The 19,784-nt window shown below is 43.1% G+C and overlaps 1 protein-coding gene across 3 annotated transcripts in view; it reads left to right on the forward strand.

The window, feature by feature from the left end:
- The first annotated feature begins 693 nt into the window (after window positions 1-693).
- The window catches only part of inpp5f (inositol polyphosphate-5-phosphatase F), a 213,269-nt gene continuing 194,178 nt past the window's right edge, over window positions 694-19,784 (forward strand). For all 3 annotated transcript variants that reach the window (XM_078564764.1, XM_078564765.1, XM_078564766.1), the window contains exon 1: window positions 694-1,025. In XM_078564764.1, coding sequence (XP_078420890.1) covers window positions 869-1,025 — 157 coding nt within the window. In that variant the 5' untranslated portion in view covers window positions 694-868. The remainder of the gene's footprint in view (window positions 1,026-19,784) is intronic.

A 19,784-nucleotide genomic window follows, 5' to 3' on the forward strand; every position in this document is an offset into this window, starting at 1 on the left:
AGAGCTTTAAAACACCTGGTAGTTTCACAATCGTTATTAATAAATTATCATTCTGTTCCAGGTTTATAAATTAATAAAAAATAATCCCTACAGCTGCTGTGGTGGGATTTGAACTCATGTCTCTAAAACCTTAGTTCAGGCCCCTGGATTACTAGTACAGTAACATTAGCACTATACCACCATCCCTATATAGCACCTTTAATGTAGTAAAACATCCCAAGTTGCTCCACAAGAGCCTTACAAGACAAAATTTGACACGGAGCCACATGAGGAGCTATTCGGGCATATGTCCATGGCATGTCAAAGAGGTAGATTTTAGGGAGTGTCTTAAAGGGGCAAAGCAAGATAGAGACAGTGAGGTTCAGGTAAGGTATTCTAGAGCTTGGGCCTCAGCAACTGAAGGCACAGCAGCAACGGTGAAGTGATTAAAATCAGTGATGCAGAAGAGACTAGAGTTGGAGGAGTGTAGATGTTTTGGATTGTTAAAGGTTTGGAAGAATACCTAAAAAAGACATTTCAAAAGAAAACTTCCATTGAGGATTTGCAAAACTTGGTGCTGCTGCTGCTGCTGCTTTTACTGTAATTTGGCCGTCAGAAATTCTTCCCCGGGAGGGAGGGGTGGCTGGCTCCTTTAAGAGGCGGGGCGTCTGATGCTGGCGGGTCACGTGTGCCGAGTGGCTGCAGGAAATTAACAATCAGAGAGCGAGAGAGAGAGAGGGAGGGAGAGTGAGTGAGTGAGTGAACGAGCGAGCGAGCGGACGGGCGGCGCAGTGCCGGCGGAGCGAGCGGGGGCAGCGGCGGAGCCCCGGGAGCCGGGCACTGCAACTCCTTAGCGCCCCGGGCACAGGGACTCGCTCCAGTCCGCCCTATGCTCGCTCCCTTAGCTCTGCCCCTTCCTTTACCATGTGGAGACGCTGATGCCGGAACCATGGAGCTTTTCCAAGCCAAGGACCATTACATCGTGCAGAGCGGGGAGAAGGCGCTGTGGTGTAGCCGAAAGGATGGCTCTTTACAAGTCAGACCCGGTGAGACTGCTGCCTCTCCCCTTTCTCTCTCTCCCTTTCCCCTCTCTCACTCTCTCTGTCTTCAGTGTACGCGGTTATTCTCTCACTCTGAGCTCTTAGAGTCCTAAAGATACCCATGTGAGGGCAGGTCTCTGTGCCATTTGTTTGTTCATGTGAATCAGTTTTTAAAAAAACCAAAATTTTTGTAACTCATAACTCACTCACGCACTAACCCATTCTTCAGGGAAAGGGTAACTGATTCATTCCAGAAGCAGTGGGATGAGTGGCTGTGACCTGGTGGCTGTGTGTGGTCTTTTGGGTGACACTTCTGAAGGTGAAGTACTATTGAGAGTTTTGAGCTTGTGTTGCTCACTTCTTCCGGAAAGCAGGAGGGAGAAAGGCTGAGTGGTTTTTGCCTACAGCGTGAATTTGTTTGAACGAATGGAATTCACACCTTTCGCTGCAGAGTAAGATTGCTTCCAGAGTGAACCAGGCATTTAGGAGTTAGAAGGCATCTAATCCATGCTCCTAGATGGAGATTATTTTCCCCCTAAATATATTGCACTAGCTGCTTGAAGATTTCACTATCTTAAGATCCACTTTCTAATTGATTTGAGTGTAGCTATAGGGCACTAGTGACCAGAACTGAATATTGTAATTTTAGTAGCTGTTAAAATCTGCAAGCCTGTTGCCATGATAGTTTGAACTAATTTTCTGCAGTTAATTTCTAAATTTTAACTAGCTGGTTTATTTACTATGTCAAAAGTGCCATGATCTGTGTTTTTGGCTGTTGCTTTAATAAGAAATCTCTAGTTTGTGCTGATGGCCAACAAACAGCAGGTATTTCTCACTTTTGTGTGGTGTTATTCTTGAGGGCAATATTTTGAAACATGTGACTGTGTAAATGTAGGTGACAAGTATTGGCCTAAGTTTAGGTGCTTGGGCGAAGTCCCTTCAAATAAAATGAGTACTCAAATTTGTTCAGGTTTCAATATCAAAGTAATGAACCTGGAGAGAGGAATTGTGAGGTTTGTTAAAATGAGCTATTGTTGGAATCCTCATCGAAATACAGAAGTTGTGAAAAGCAAGGGGGAGAGGGAGAAGTGATCTTCGAAAGAAACAGTAAATGCTATTTTAACTTGAATTCTGGGATTTCTGGCGAAGGAAGGCTTGTTTCTTGGCATCACCCTTGGAAATAATTTCAGTTTAATGTTCAGTACGCTTCATGTGTTAACTATTTTCTTCAGCTGTAGTTGAATTTCCTTTGAACCTGCTGTCAGATTAAGTCAGCTAAGGGAATATTAAAAATATCTGCAGACCCTTTTTTTTTGTCCAGATAATTTTAAAACATTGAAGCTATGCTTTAAAACTTCTTTCCCCAGGGAAAGAACACATTTTATTCCAATTGGTTATCATAGTCACAAATTTGCATGAGGTTGCGTGGATGCTTAAGTTTAAATAAATTTCAGAGCCATGCTACATTTTCTTCCTGCATTCTCCTCATTATTTCCTGCCAGAAGTTTCATTGGTACTTGGGATGTTAGACTAAGTGTGGTTTCAAGCGGGTTAACTAAATATTGTTATTTTTGTAAAGGACATCGGTGGGATATTCAATGTTTGAGAAGTTTAGTAAGTTGCCTATGTTGAGGAAATTTGCTTGTTACAATGAGAGAAAACTAAGTGTTGGAAGTCTCGAATTAAAAAAAACTCAAAAAAAATGCTCGAAGTATGCAGCAAGTCTGAAGGAGGAAAGCAGGTTTATGTTTCCAGGGCTGACTACTCTTTGAAACAGTCCTGGCAAGTGCAAGCCTTGAATTGTCAATCTATAGTTTTATCTTAGATACCGACATTCCTGAGCTGTTGTCTTTCCAGCATGTTCTGTTTTTGTTATATACTGCAATGATTCTTTCTACCACCAGGGGTGTGCCCTTGTCTCTCCTTCAAGGTATCAATAATGGTGAGCAAGTTGCAGCCAGCTGCTGTTCTGCTGTGAAACTTTTTCCGAGCAATGAAATGTTTTAACGTAGCTGTTAATAGCTTAAAGTTCACTGTTTATAGACAGGGAGCTTGTGCAGTGATGTATTTCTCCACACACTTTTTCACAAAAGGAAAATAACATAATTTCACCTCTATGCCTTGCCTATCCCTGTGGGCAAAAAATGTTACATGTTGAATTTCATCCAGTGAAAGTGGAATATCCAGAAAGCACTTAGATCAAAGATGAACTGTTCGAAACAATCGGAAAACTCTCTTTTGAAATTGTTGTTGAATACGACAGCGCCATTGCTTGCTCTTGTTCAGGGTTTGGTGCCGAGAACCTCTTTACCAAAGCTGGATTGAAATCCACCTATTGGTTTCTTATGACATCAAGGGGAGGAGGTTCATGAGGTACTGACGTTTAGATTTCCATATTAATAAACAAGTTTTGGCTGATGTAGTATCCCATAATTTGTCAGGTTTTTTTTGGCCATCGGTTTGTTGGAGGCAGTTTTTTAAAGCACATTTAGAAAAACATAATGCTAAACTAGTGATGATCAAATGCCAATTTGCTCAAACAGAGTGAAAGGAAAACCTGAAAGTTTACTTAATTGATATGAAGGCCATTTTTTTTGTGCTATAACTGCCCAAGTGTCCCATATTGTAAATTGTTTTTTATGTTCAATGCAAAACAAGTTACTCTGTTTTCAAATTTTGGCTTCTGTGCTGTAGTTATTGCAACAATGGTATGTTGGGACTGTCTGAACAACTCTCCTGCATGTAAAATTAGGCTTTGTTAAAACTTCTGGGGAAAGCTTGCAATACAGCAGGTGAGAGGTTTCCAGTCAGTGACCTATCTCTCCTGAAGGCTTTATTGTCTTGGATTTCTGTCAGTAAGCAGAGGCTTTGTGCAGAGGGAATAATATGGTGTTTCAGACACATTTTGGATGCACCATTTCTTTTGTTATTGGAGTAGCTTTTCTTTATGTAATGTTGTTCACTGGATCCTATAAATCCTCTAGTTCTGCTGAGAACTAATTCTGGTATGGAACTGTGCTGCTCAAGAGTTTGTAGTTCACTTGACTGGCATCTTTATCCATAAATATGCAATTATTGATTCAAAATGTTGTCATGAAAAAAAAACATGCTTTCCCAAGTTGTGGTCAAGCGCTCCATTTCAGGCACTTTTCTGTGTTAAACATCTTATGTACAATGAAGGTGACTGAGCTTCAGAGCTTAATCTTGTGTATGATGCTGTTTTTCTGGTGGTGTTGGATACCCAGCAAATGATGCGACTGCACATCTTCACTGCTGAGATGGGAAATTCCTTTTATAGTCCTGATTAAATTGCTGAATCCATCAAATAGTTCGACATTTTAATTTGAGGGTGGAGAGAAAACCTGGTTATGAATCGCCTAGTACAATTAATTTTTGAAGACATTGACAGCATTTCATTTAAGTACATTAGTTTTTTTTTAAAAGTGATCTGATAATTTAGTAAACTCGGGCCCAAATGAACTGAAGCTGTTCCTCTAGTCACTTATAGTATCTAAATTATTTTTAAATTTAAGGACGTTCCAAGTGGTGGATCAAATGTCTTCTGCTCTCAAGCCTTATACACAAATGGTGGCAAGCCACAGTGCACAAAGGCACTTCTCCAAACATTCCCCTTCTCATAATATTAAAAAAAAACCTGCGTACATTGTCAATTCCAGTTGTAAGTCAGGCACTTACATGGTCTACGATGAAAATCATCAGGCATGTACAGAAAACTGGTCGTTCTAGGGACTTTTGTTTGTCCCTACACATGCATTGAAAACATCATCTATAAAGTAGCCAAGTCTTCTAATGACGTGAGTGCGGGTTGTTACTGGCTGTTCATCTGGTGTCCGTATGTTCCTGGGGTAACATTGCCTCTCTGTGGGCTGCTGATCCATTGACTTTGGGGAGAGGTTGACCTCGGATTGATGGTCATTCACTCCTTGGTTGATGACATCACATCTTATCAGCTGTCTGTTGTGAAGGAGCAGTTTATCCAGTTCCACATATGTCTGCGGATACAACAATATATCTGGTCGTTTATTTTCACCTTGTACGATTGAGGTGACCAATTCTCTACACAAGTCCCATGTTGCCAAGTGGGCTGACTTTTGACAGCATTGCATGTTTGCACTCTGGCTCACCAACTTGCAGCTCTGGCTTTATCAAAGTAATATTTGGCTTTCTGTTTCACTTGATTTTGTCATTCACTCACTCCTGGCTTCAGTAGTGTTTAGCTGTTGGAAGAATAGTTTGGTTGCGGTGTGACATTAGTTGCTGAACTGGACTACTTAGGATTTGCCTTGTACACATCTGTGCTGGATCTGCTTTTTTTTTCATCCCTTTGGCAATATTCATTGCTGCCTCAGCCTTTCCATTTGACTGGGATAGTATGGAGATGATGTGTAGTGCTGAATTTCTCAATCATTTACAAAGCAACTGAATTCTTTACTTGTGAGCTGAGGGCTATTGTAGCTCCTCACAATGTCAGGAATGCCATAACAGCTGGTGTGCTTTCATGCATTCCATGATCTCACGGGTGGTCGTTGGCGTCCACTTGTCTAACTCCCAGTAGTTGATGGTGACAAAATAATCGGTTCCAATGAGAGCAAAGAGATCTACTCTCAGCTCCATCCATGGTTGGTCTGGGGTGTCATGAGTGCTCTTTCTCTTGCTTAGTGTGATGTTCATTATAGGCACTGCACTGGCTGATCTAGTCTTTGATCTCATTGCTCATGTTTGGCCAGTAGAGCACTTCTCTTGCCTTCCTCAGACTAGATTCAATTCCTTGATGGCTTGCATGGATGCGCTTCAGCATCTCTCCTCTCATCTCCTTGTGGACAATGACTCTAGCTGCTGTATGAGGGTTGCTATAAGTCCTGGGTCTCTGGCATCACACTGCATGGTGACTTCCTCATTGTATCTCAACACTGGCTTTATTGTCACTAAATGTTTGCAAGTGAAAGCTGCTGCTTGTTCTGTGCCCCAGTATTGCTTAACATCCTTTGCAGTGAGCTTGCATAGGGGCTCACACTCTGATGAGAAATTGAGCAAGAACTTTGCCAGGTAGTTCACAAATCCAACAAATAGTTGGACCTGCCTTCACATCTGTTGGCTGCTATCTCTGATACAGATCATACCTTATCAGGGTGAACATCACATGACCTATGCACTTCAGTTGTAGTTGCTTATTAAGCTTCAGGTTGATTTGGCGAACTCTTTAGCAGTCTCACTAGATCCTGATCATGATCTGCAATGGATTCTTCCATCGTATCTCCACCTCCAGAGACTAGCAGATTATCCACGATCACTTCCACTCCTGGAAGATCATTGACTATCTTATGCTGTCAGTGTTGATGCTCTTGCAGAGCAGTAGACATGCCAAATAGCATGCACAACCATCTGTACCTCTCAAATGGCATCCAGAATGCAGACAGGAAACTGCTGCTTTCATCCAACTTCACTTGCCAGTTTCCATCTTAGCTGTTAAAGACCTTTGCCATGGCAAGTTGCAGCACAATTTCTTCACTGGCTGGCTTGGAGTAGTGAGATCTCTTGAAAGCTTTGCCCTTTGGATCTATGCATACACTTAGCTTTCCAGGTTATTTCACTGCTATCATGCTGCTAATCCAGTCTGCAGGAGTTGTCACTTGATTACTCCCATCTTTTCAAGTTGTTCTATCCTGTCTTGAGACTGGACTTGAGGGCAGCTGGAACTGTCCTTGGAAGATGCTGAATTGGTCTCACGCTCTCATCTACTTAGATATTCACCAGGAAAAGTTCCAAAACATGTGAAAACATCTTTGTAATTTTTAACGATTTGTTCAGCAGTCAATGGCTTTGTGTGTGTGAAACACGAAATCTCTTGGTACCTGGAGGGTTACCAGCCCAAGCTTTCGATTTGTTTCAGCTGAAATTAAGGTCTATTTGGAACTGCAAATCTTTCATTCCCTTGCATTGGGCTCTCAGCTTAGTTTGTCCTCTTGGAGTGAGCATTATTCCATCATATTGCATCAACGTTACCTTAGGGCTTCATTTTTGGGCCACCAACTTGAGTAACTTCACACAGGTCTGCGAAGCTCATGATGTTGCTCGTAGCAATGGTACTAAATGCTATCTGACAATTCATATTAACTTGATGCTCTCCTCCTTCTGGAGTCATCATTCCAATAGCCAAAAACCATTTCTTTCCCTTGACTTGAGGGTGCTGACCTGTTCTAGGGTGTGGAGTGATTCCTCAGGATCATTGTCTGACATATCTTCAAACAGCTTCATAAGCTTTTCTTTACAGCAACACTTGCATGCAAAAAGTGATTTCAGCATCTTGCAGTTTGAGCACTGTTTTCTCTATGTTGGACATGCTTCTTTTAGTGTGGTGTCCTCCGCAATACTTACATCCAGTACTCAGGCCTTGATCTTTCTGGCTGGCCCTTCTCTAAATAGTTTGTTCTTTTCTCCATTGTCTTGTGCTCGGAAGGCATGAACTGCCCTTCAGCATCGTGCAAAGCCTGGTCAGTTCTCCTATCTATACCCTTCAGCTGATGATTGGCCACTTCAGAGCTTCTGCACATGTCCGTAGCTTTATTGAGTAAGCTTCTCTTCTGTCAACAGATGTGCTCTCACGGTGGGATCTCTTCCTAAGACAGTAGTTTCTCTGATCAGATCATTTTTCAGTTGCCCAAACTCTTAGGATTCAGCTAGATGTCTCCGTGCAGTTACATATTGATCAATATTCTCTCCCTCCTCCTGACCTCTGGCGCTGAACATGTGGTGTTAAGCAGCGTTAGCAGAGGGCTCAAAGTGGGTCTTTAAGGCCTCAAAATTTCCATTCCTTAATGAGGTCTAGGGTGCAATACAGCTTTTTAGCACTATTTCTAGTACTGATAAGAGCTGCTACTCTGATTTGTTCCGCTTTCTTATTTAACTTTGGCCATTTCGTATTTCTGCCATTGAAACTGGATGAATTTCCAATATATTTTCAAATCTCCATTGGAGGCGGCACTGGAATATTCAAAGTTTCACTGACTCTCCCAGCAGTCAGTGACCTGTACAAAGTTATGGACTGCAGTTTTAATTATTCTCTACTTGGCAGCTGGTGCTCTTCCACCTATCAAAATCCACTCTCTTTCAGCTGCACACTCCTGACACCATCTTCCCAGTGGCGGGCGAAATGGCATCAGAGGTCACATGACTGGCAAGCCGCAGTACACAAAAAGGCTGCTCTGCAAACAAAGGAGACATTACATATTATAAGTGTTGTTTCTTGCTAAGGAAATCTGTTGCACTAAGGGCCAAGGATCATTGTTGATTTTTTTTTATTGCTGACTTAAATACTTTTTTAGGTTTTTTTAGCTTCTAATTTTATTACCGAAAACTTAGCAAAATGGGCTGGGGATGGAATTGGACCTACAAAAGAGTTCTGAAGAGATGATCTGATTTTGGAACACTCTAAAACACAAACGGGGACAGCAAAATAATTAATGAAATCTGGTACTTAATTTCCTTTTTTAAAATATTCATAAACATTGAGTTCTTGGCAGATTTCTTTACCGTACAGAAGAGGTAATAAGCAATGGGTGAACCCTGGTGAAATTGATGCTTTGCTGTGCCACAAATGTAACATTCAGTGAAGCAGAAATGAAATAATTTTGCTGTGCTATTTTGTTGAATGTAATTTTTTTCCACTTAATGAGATTTCCTTGGAGATGCTAAGGTTTGAAAAACATTTTTTGAGACGCATGGATCATGCCAGTTTGGTGTTCATTCTGCTCATGACATGCCATGTACCACAGCAACAATGTGATGAGAGTGTCAATTAATTATATGCTGCATCTTCCTGTTGCGGGGGGGTGGTGGGGGGGTGGGGGTGGGGGGGGGAAGAATCAAACTCCAAGATGAGAGTTTAGGATTTTTTTTAGGGAAGAATCGGGGGAGAATTTTTTTGTCCAATGGAACAATTTTTGAAAAAATCCAGCAAAACAGTGATCTTTAAAAAAGAAGCCAACTTAAACAGTTTTTTTTCTATGTACTGGACCATATAACCTATAAATCTGTGCCGTTACTGAGCAATCATTTTGTTTTCTAATTAAGGCACTAGGCTGTTATCAACTCAGGCCACCTTTGATAGAACAGCAAGTCTAAAGCAAGTAGCTGAGCCATAGACTAGGAAGGTCACCGGTTTAGTTTGGTTTGTTGTCTGAGCTGACATTGGATTGTGCAGTGGTGGACACAACAATTACCTTTGAATGTTTCTGCACTTGCTGACCGAGAACAGGACGTGCACGTCGGCTACTGAAGCTCATTACTAAAACATAATGTGAGTAAGGGTAAAATGAGTAAAGTATCTAGGACAATTGGTGTCTGTGGAACTAATGCAACAACCACTTAATACAGTGGGCAGAGGAAATGATTGTCCTTTTTACCCCCTTTCTCCCAGGTGCTGAAATTTGAGTTGCAAAGTGGAGATGACACCACGCAGCATCTAGAGGAATTAGTTTTTGATGAGCTGCTTGCTTTAATGGTAGATTGGAAATGGGAAGGTGGTGTATAATCCTTGTTTAAAACTGTTAAGAGCCTCATCTACCCCGTTCCAAACAATTATTTAACTGCAGTGTTTGTGGATGATGAAGCATGTGCAAAGTATGTTTGTTATTGTGATGGTGATTGGATCTCCCCATTGACTAATGGGTAGAACCAATACTCAGTGTGGCAGAAAATTCTCCATTTGATTTCCAGTCTGTGGTGAGCTGGATTTGGTTTGGAATGTTCTTGATACCCTGGGATACAGGGTGCAGTAATGGCCTCGGTCTTCTGGTAAGTAGTGAAGCGCAAGTAGATGCAGTTGACTGCGTTTGTGTGCTGTTGCCTTTGCATTGACTGCAGCTGGGACATCAGTGGGGATAGTGGCTGGAGGGAGCAGAGTTGGGGAATGGGGTAAGCAGGGTGAGTGGAGAGGTAGGTGAGCAGGGCCAGGGGTGTGGGATTGTTCTGACTTAAGGCTGTGAGGAGCAGTCTTAAATAAATCATGGTAAATAACTGAGGTATGAGGTAAACAGTCCAGGCCTATGTGCTGACAGGCCCCAGTTTGGGCGTGTTCTCAGCCATTTCAGGTGAACTGCAGGTACTGGGTTCCAGCATAGCTGAGCTCCCTGCAAAGTGTCATTGCAGCCCTCGAGCAGCGATCGTTTCAGCATTCACTGCTGTTTCAACTGGAAGATTCAGGCCAATGTTTATTCTCAATCTTGACTTCTGAGCATTGTGAGCAAGCCTTTGGTGAGAGTGGGATATACCTGTGATGTTGCAGTAGTTGAATAACCCATTTATGCGCCCTGTCCAACCTTGCCCATGGAGAATGGGCAGTTGGATGAGGTAACCGAGGGCTGCTGCAATCTGAACAAACGGCAGTTCCTTCTGCGCAGGGAGGAAGAAATAAGAGGGACATTTTATTTATATAGCACTCCTGTATTGTCGGGCCATGGGGTAAATGCAGGGGAGTGAGATGAATTGGATAGCTCTTTCAGTGAGTCGGCACAGGCACAAAGGGTTGAGCTGTATTATACTGTATTGCTCTGATTCTTGTTTTAAAGGAGAATGTCTGATGCTAAATGAAAAAAAGTAGATTCTGAGCAGGAAGGAATTTGGGAGATTAGAAAAGGGAGATGATGTCACCATTAAAAGAAGGGTTTTTAGGAGGACTTTGAAAATCTCATTTTGCCTGACATAAGCTTTGACATGAATCATGAGTTTGCCAGCCACATTGTGATACTGAATTGGCTGTTGTTTTGAAAGCTGATTTTAATATAAGAGATACAGAACTGGGATCTGTCTCATTTTACTTGAGAGGGATTCACATGATGTTAGAACTAAAAATCAAATTTATCTGACTATCTGCTTTTCTTGATTATCAAAGGCTTCTTTTTACTATCTCAATCCAAACTAGTCTTTGTGAGACCCTCACCTATAAACCAAACAAGCAGGTTTTTTGGTTCCTGGCTGTGGAATTGAATTATTCTTGAGTGCTGGGACTTTGATATGATTGAAAAGCAGCAAACCTGACATGAAAATTTGAATCTTATTCCATTAGTAAGGAAATCTGTGGTTTAAATTGTGATTAACTAAATACTGCCTCCTTCTGTATTTCTCCCGGTACCTGATTTCACATTGAATTTGCCTACTCTAATTTACGCTTTTCAATCATTGTGCTGTTTATTTCTTAATCCTCCAAACTGTTTGAGGGGGAAATAGCCGTTTGCTCACTTCACTCTGGTCCCAGATGCCTGGTTCCCTCACTGTGACATTATCAGCTCACATTTCCAACAATTTATGGCATAAAGTATCGCAATTAATCTGGCAGGGGCAAGTCTGAGTTCATTGTTGTACTGCAGTAAATTTGTAGGTCTATAAATTAGCATTAAAAATGCAAATGCTGGATGCCAAAAATGTGATGGAAGCTGTATGAAGTTGACCCAATGAAATCATGTGATTTTTGGTTTCATTTAGGAAAATACAATGAGCTATCTACCATTTCTCCTCACCCTTCTCCAAAAAAAGAACCAGCTAAGTGAAGCCTACTTGATCTAAAGATGTACCACATCTCCACCCCGGAACAGATACAGGAGGTGAAATTCTGTTTCGGTGGGGGCACAGGGTAGACAGCAATGGACTGACTGCCTGTTCTACTCTTTAACAGAAAAGAAGCCAGGGCAGGGGTGTATGACAGTGAGCCTTCTGTCATTGTCCATTTTTCTTTTGCTTCTGTCAAACTTGATTTTTTTTTCCATATCTTAGTCAGTTAAGTGAGCTAAATTTCAAATTTATTTACCTAATTTAGATGAGGAAAAAAATGTTGTGTGGTGCCATTTCAAATCACTTGGACATCTCAATTTTTTTGAAGCATGCTTGTAATTGAGAATCAATGCAGCGGCCAATATTGCACACAGCATGATCCCACAGTTTCTCCTGACAAGCACTGACTCGAGCTAAGGGCAGGAAATTACCCTGCCAGCTTTTGGAAAATACTTGACCGTTCTGGGGCTTTTTTAGCTAGGAAGGGAGAGTGAAGAGTTTAGACTTTTGTGAGGAAATTAGTGAAGACACGAGGCAAGGCAATTGTACACTGATGCATCTTCTTTTTAAAAAGAGCAACGCGCAAGCGACTTTGTGAATTAGGTGAACTTCAATCAGAACTCCTGGGAATCAGCCAATTGTTTACAAATTGGCCTATAGCACATGGCCAGCCCTTTGAAACTCAGGAGTAAATGTGTAAGAGATAATTTAAGTTCAATATACATTACTGTAGCTCCTGCACAAAGTAATTTTACCCAAACCTCTATCTCAGTTATATTAAGAGGCTGGTTATGAATGACGAATAACTTTGGACGAGATAGGGGAAACACAAGTCTGATAGTTTGAGAGCAAGTGCGTTGCACCACACTCGTACACACTGTTCAGTCAGCTGAGTTTCAGGATTAATTTGAGCAAATTTATATTAATATTGTATACAATACCACTTTTGTTTCAGTCAAAAATTATGGTATTCTTACCGAACTGCATTATAGATGTTGATTTCAATTGAAGGGACTTTGGTGCAAAATTTTGTTCTTTAAAATTGACTGTCGGGAATAGCATGAAGCCCTCTTGAGCTCTTGGTTTTCAAAATGGCAATGGTTATCAAACAGTTGTGTAACATTCCAATCCCCTGTGCCCAATTTTTTTTTTTTAACTACTTTCTCTGTATGTGCTAATGCCTTGACTACTTCTCATAGAGCTACTGTTAACTGCCCCCATTCTCATTTGTAAATTGCCCAGTATCAATCCTGCAATTCTTCACCGCATGATGGGCTTCAGCGCACCTATCAGGTCTTGCATTTACTTAATGTTCCAATCCAAAAGATTTTAAACCGACTAGGCAAGCTTGCTTCCCTCCTTCAGATTAATCTACCTTTGTGGGTCAGAAGATAATAAATCTGACTTAATCCAAACTGGATTTCAGTTGCCAGTGGCCTGAATTGACTTAATGGAGATAAAATTGCATAATTTGTCTCTGAATGCTGAACAGAGGTCACAATGACCTTGAGTTGAATTTGTGCAGCTTCTTATGAATAAAAGTCAATGGTATATAAGATGTTAATCTAAAATATAAATGTGTATTAAATGACTCTTGAAACTCAATTGATCCAAGTGTGTGACAGTGTGGGTAAAATGTGTTTCCTGTAAAGCCATCGGGCTTTGCTTTCCCCTATCCCATCCAAAGTTATTTCCTTGTCATTCTTGACCACATCTTAATATAACTCAGTTCCGAACTTACCCCCTGGTAATGCCTGCCCCTTCCAATTTGCTTCAAATCTCACTATCTGCTACTGGATATTACCTTCTCATTACTGGGGAATAGACCATCACTCAGCACTGCCAGGTCTGGAACTGAGTTACGTGGGAGGATAAGGCTCTTTCTACAGTGGACTAACACAGTGCTATAGCTCTGTCACAAAGGTGCACATTACTGTACCTATAATCTGTAATGCTGTCTCCTGCTGTAACTGTTCTGGTCAATTTTTTTTACTGGCTGTTAATCATGGCCATTTGGAACTGAATTTAGGTATGTAAACCATTAACCACTTGGAGCTGCTGTAGCATGTCAAAGGCATGTAGTCTGAGATTGCAGAGGTGAGAAGATAGTCTAATTGCTCACCATGCTTCCAATTGATTATTGCTGGACTTGCACCTTTTTGCTTTGGACTAAAAGGTCTTCAGCATGTTGAATGAAGTTTCCACTCTAAGTTGCACCCCACCATTAACTATTTTGAAATTCTATTTCAGTGTAAGATATAGACCTCACTTGAACACAAAACAAAATTGTGCAGATGCTGGAAATCTGAAATAAAAACAATGCAAGAGATTTGTCCACCGTCCAAGGGTCCAAACACTCCTTTCAGGTGAAGCAGCGCTTCACTTGCACCTTCAATTTAGTCTACTGCATTCGCTGCTCCCAATGCGGTCGTCTCTACATTGGGGAGACCAAACGCAGACTGGGTGACTGCTTTGCAGAACACCTTCGGTCTGTGCGCAAGCATTACCCAGACCTTCCTATCGCTTGACACTTCAACACACCACCCTGCTCTTATGCCCACATGTCTATCCTTGGCCTGCTGCAATGTTCCAGTGAACCCCAACGTGAACTGAAGGAACAGCACCTCATCTTCCGATTAAGCACTTTACAGCCTTCTGGACTTAACATTGAGTCCAACAACTTCAGATCATGAACTTTCTCCTCCATCCCCACCCTTTTTTATAATTTGCCTTTTTTAAAATTTATTTTTATTATCTACTTATTTTCATTTTTATATTTATTCATTGTTTTATTTCATTTGGTACCACAAGAACCGGAAGTGCAAAATGTTTTAGTTGACGGGCAATATGATCGGCGCAGGCTTGGAGGACCGAAGGGCCTGTCCCTGTGCTGTACTTTTCTTTGTTCTTTGTTCTTTATCCCCTTTCTGAAGCTTTTTTTTATCCCTTTTTTCCCCAACCACTGCCCTGTGTCTCTTTCTGCCCCCCCCCCCCCCCCCAACCCACCCCCCAACCCACCCCCCAAAAGGGCCATCTGTTACTTGTTTCATGTTGTTTCACATGTTGTTCTGCTATTATCACATTCTGCTTTCCTACCTTTGCCACTATTAGCACCTTCTTTAGCCCTTACCACTACCATTAACACCCCCTTTGTCCTTTTTGGTTCCTGATATCTTTGTCAATCTCTCCTTAGATCCCACATATCGCCAGCCTTCTATCCAGCTTCACCTACAACCCCCCCCTCCCGCCACCACCACCATCCTTAAACAGTATAAATTTCGTCACATTTCTACTTTAGTTCTGAAGACGGGTTACACAGACTCAAAACATTAACTCTGTTTCTCTCTCCACGGATGCTGTCAGACATGCTGAATTTTTCCAGCAGTTTCTGTTTTTATTATACAAGAGATTCTTGGATCTGGGAGCAATTAGCACTTTGGGTCAATGACCTTTCATCAGAATTGTAATGACTCGATAGAGTGGACCGGTTTCAACAAGGAAAAAGCTTTATTACAGAGCTTTTCAGGTGCCACATGCTCGATCAGGACTCGCTTCGGGAAGCACCGCGCCCCCTACATTGCCTGCGCTTATGGCTCATTGGTCAGAGCCTCCCAGAACACCACGTGACCACTGAGATAGTAGGAGAGGCTAAAACAAAAACAGAAATACCTGGAAAAACTCAGCAGGTCTGGCAGCATCAGCGGAGAAGAACAAAGTTGACGTTTCGAGTCCTCATGACCCTTCAACAGAACTAAGTAAAAATAGGAGAGGGGTGAAATATAAGCTGGTTTAAGGTGGGGGGGATGGGGGGTGGGGGGAGAGAGTTGTAGGGACAAGCAAGCAGTGATAGGAGCAGATAACCAAAAGATATCACAGACAAAAGAACAGAGGTATGAAGGTGGTGATATTATCTAAAAGAATGTGCTAATTAAGAATGGATAGCAGGACACGCAAGGTACAGATAGCTCTAGTTGGGGTGGGGTGAAATAAGACTGAAAGAGCATAAAAGGTATAGATTTAAAAATAATGGAAATAGGTGAGAAAAGAAAAATCTATATAAATTATTGGAAAAAAACAAAAGGGAGGGGGAAGAAACGGAAAGGGGGTGGGGATGGAGGAGGGAGTTCAAGATCTAAAGTTGTTGAACTCAGTATTCAGTCCGGAAGGCTGTAAAGTGCCTAGTCGGAAGATGAGGTGCTGTTCCTCCAGTTTGTGTTGAGCTTCACTGGAACAATGCAGCAAGCCAAGGACAGACATGTGGGCAAGAGAGCAGGGTGGAGTGTTAAAATGGCAAGCGACAGGGAGGTCTGGGCCATTCTTGCGGACAGACCGAAAGTGTTCTGCAAAGCGGTCGCCCAGCCTGCGTTTGGTCTCTTCAATGTAGAGGAGACCGCATTGGGAGCAGCGAATGCAGTAGACTAAGTTGGGGGAAATGCAAGTGAAATGCTGCTTCACTTGAAAGGAGTGTTTGGGCCCTTGGACGGTGACGAGAGAGGAAGTGAAAGGGCAGGTGTTGCATATTTTGCGTATGCATGGGGAGGTGCCGTAGGTGGGGGTTGAGGAGTGGGGGGTGATGGAGGAGTGGACCAGGGTGTCACGGAGGGAATTATCCCTACGGAATGCCGCCAGGGGGGGTGAAGGGAAGATGTGTTTGGTGGTGGCGTCATGCTGGAGTTGGCGGAAATGGCGGAGGATGATCCTTTGAATGCGGAGGCTGGTGGGGTGATAAGTGAGGACAAGGGGGACCCTATCATGTTTCTGGGAGGGAGGAGAAGGCGTGAGGGCGGATGCGCGGGAGATGGGCTGGACACGGTTCAGAGCCCTGTCAACTACCGTGGGTGGAAAACCTCGGTTATGGAAGAAGGAGGACATGTCAGAGGAACTGTTTTTGAAGGTAGTATCATCAGAACAGATGCGACGGAGGCGAAGGAACTGACAGAATGGGATGGAGTCCTTACAGGAAGCGGGGTGTGAGGAGCTGTAGTCGAGGTAGCTGTGGGAGTCAGTAGGCTTGTAATGGATATTGGTGGACAGTCTATCACCAGAAATTGAGACAGAGGTGTCAAGGAAGGGAAGGGAAGTGTCAGAGATGGACCATGTGAAAATGATGGAGGGGTGGAGATTGGAAGCAAAAATTATAAATTTTTCCAGGTTCCGACGAGAGCATGAAGCAGCACTGAAGTAATCATCGATGTACCAGAGGAAGAGTTGTGGGAGGGGGCCGGAGTAGGACTGGAACAAGGAATGTTCCACATACCCCATAAAGAGACAGGCATAGCTGGGGCCCATGCGGGTACCCATAGCCACACCTTTTATTTGGAGGAAGTGAGAGGAGTTAAAGGAGAAATTGTTCAGTGTGAGAACAAGTTCAGCCAGACGGAGGAGAGTAGTGGTGGATGGGGATTGTTCTGGCCTCTGTTCGAGGAAGAAGTTGAGAGCCCTCAGACCATCCTGGTGGGGGATGAAGGTGTAGAGGGATTGGACGTCCATGGTAAAGAGGAGGCGGTTGTGGCCAGGGAACTGGAAATTGTTGATGTGGCGTAGGGTGTCAGAGGAATCACGGATGTAGGTGGGAAGGGACTGGACAAGGGGAGAGAGAATGGAGTCAAGATAGCGAGAAATGAGTTCCGTGGGGCAGGAACAGGCTGACACGATCGGTCTGCCGGGACAGTCCTGTTTGTGGATTTTGGGTAGGAGGTAGAAGCGGGCCGTCCGAGGTTGGGCGACTATCAGGTTGGAAGCTGTGGGAGGAAGATCTCCAGAGGAGATGAGGTCAGTGACAGTCCTGGAAACAATGGCTTGATGTTCAGTGGTGGGGTCATGGTCCAGGGAGAGGTAGGAGGAAGTGTCTGCGAGTTGACGCTCAGCCTCTGTGAGGTAGAGGTCAGTGCGCCAGACAACAACAGCACCACCCTTGTCAGCGGGTTTGATGACAATGTTAGGGTTGGATCTGAAAGAACAGAATGCAGTAAGTTCAGAGAGAGACAGGTTAGAATGGGTAAGAGGAGCAGAGAAATTGAGACGACTAATGTCACGCCGACAGTTCTCAATGAAAAGATCAAGAGAAGGTAAGAATCCAGAGGGAGGGTTCCAGGTGGAGGGAGAATATTGGAGGTGGGTAAAAGCATCCGTTGAACGGGGAGAGGACTCCTGCCCAAAGAAGTGAGCACGGAGACGAAGACGGCGGAAGAAGAGTGCCGAGCCCGAAATTCATAGAGATGAGGGCGTAAGGGTATGAAACTAAGTCCTTTGCTGAGCACTGAACGTTCAGCGTCGGAGAGGGGAAGGTCAGGGGGTATAGTGAATACACGGCCGGGGCTGGGATTGGAAGATGGGGTGGGGACGGAGGGACAGGCAGGGGTGGAGGGCCCTAGATGGGTGTTGGTGTTGATGAGTTGTTGGAGCAAGAGGTCCACTCCTCCATCATCCCCCACTCCTCAACCTCCACCTATGGCATCTCCCCATGCATACGCAAAATATGCAACACCTGCCCCTTCACTTCCTCTCTCGTCACCGTCCAAGGGCCCAAACACTCCTTTCAAGTGAAGCAGCATTTCACTTGCATTTCCCCCAACTTAGTCTACTGCATTCGTTGCTCCCAATGCGGTTTCCTCTACATTGGAGAGACCAAACGCAGACTGGGCGACCGCTTTGCAGAACACCTTCGGTCTGTCCACAAGAATGACCCAGACCTCCCTGTCGCTTGCCATTTTAACACTCCACCCTGCTCTCTTGCCCACATGTCTGTCCTTGGCTTGCTGCATTGTTCCAGTGAAGTCTAACGTAAACTGGAGGAACAGCACCTCATCTTCCGACTAGGCACTTTACAGCCTTCCGGACTGAATATTGAATTCAACAACTTTAGATCTTGAACTCCCTCCTCCATCCCCACCCCCTTTCCGTTTCTTCCCCCTCCCTTTTGCTTTTTCCAATAATTTATATAGATTTTTCTTTTCCCACCTATTTCCATTATTTTTAAATCTATACCTTTTATGCTCTTTTAGTCTTATTTCACCCCTCCCCCACTAGAGCTATCTGTACCTTGCGTGTCCTGCTATCCATTCTTAATTAGCACATTCTTTTAGATAATATCACCACCTTCAACACCTCTTTATTCTTTTTGTCTGTGACATTTTTTGGTTATCTGCTCCTATCACTGCTTGCTTGTCCCTACAACCCACCCCCCCCAAACTTCTCCCCCCCCCCCCCCCCCCAACCTTAAACCAGCTTATATTTCACCCCTCTCCTATTTTTACTTAGTTCTGTTGAAGGGTTATGAGGACTCGAAACGTCAACTTTGTTCTTCTCCACCGATGCTGCCAGACCTGCTGAGTTTTTCCAGGTATTTCTGTTTTTGTTTTGGATTTCTAGCATCCGCAGTTTTTTGTTTTTATCAGTAGGAGAGGCTATATCTTTGGTTACCAGAAGAACCTACATTGAAAGGTTAAGGATTTGTGGTTTGAGTTTGAGAGTTGGGTATAGGTTTCATTAAAACTGAAAGGTCACAGATCTGAAATGTTAACTCTGTTTCTCTCTCCACAGATATTCCCTGTGTGTTTCCTGCAATTTCTGTTCTTCTTTCTGTCTAACTCACTATTTGGAATTCATGTCCCAAGTCAATTGGCAGAAAACCATTCAGTTGAGTTTTTAAAGCATGATTTGTGTGGCAGAATTGCAATTGGGATTGGAAGTTTTCTATTGTTTGCAACTCTATGCCCAATCTCTCAACAATTGAGTTCTTGACCTGACTTGCTCCCCTAAAGGAGAGGGAGGGGTCTCTGTAGGGAAGGTGCTGATAGGTTTAGAAAATGGGGGTAGGAATATTGTCAGAGTTGCTGCTTTTTTTATGTGAAAGAAACAGCCATCACCACCATTCCCCCCCCACCCAACCATGTGATGATGCTGTAGGTGGCCTTTGATTTTTAGCCAGTTAACTAGTCGAATTCAACTAGCATGTTTGACATTCTGTACCCTGAGATGATGAGTCATACGGTAAGTGGTTGTGTTGTTTAGCTGAAGACCAGGAAATTTCAAGGTCTGACATCCATGCATACTTAAAGCCTTATTTGTAGTGGAATTATTTGGATGCTGTCCAGGAATTCACCATCATCTGGAAAATGAATAGAACATTTTTCATTTATTCATCATCATAAGTGAGTTAGCCTTCGCCAAGTATCAAGGCAAAGGTATTTTGTTTAT

This window comes from Cetorhinus maximus, chromosome 20 (assembly GCF_964194155.1).
Source record: "Cetorhinus maximus chromosome 20, sCetMax3.hap1.1, whole genome shotgun sequence".
Taxonomy (NCBI): Eukaryota; Metazoa; Chordata; class Chondrichthyes; order Lamniformes; family Cetorhinidae; genus Cetorhinus; species Cetorhinus maximus.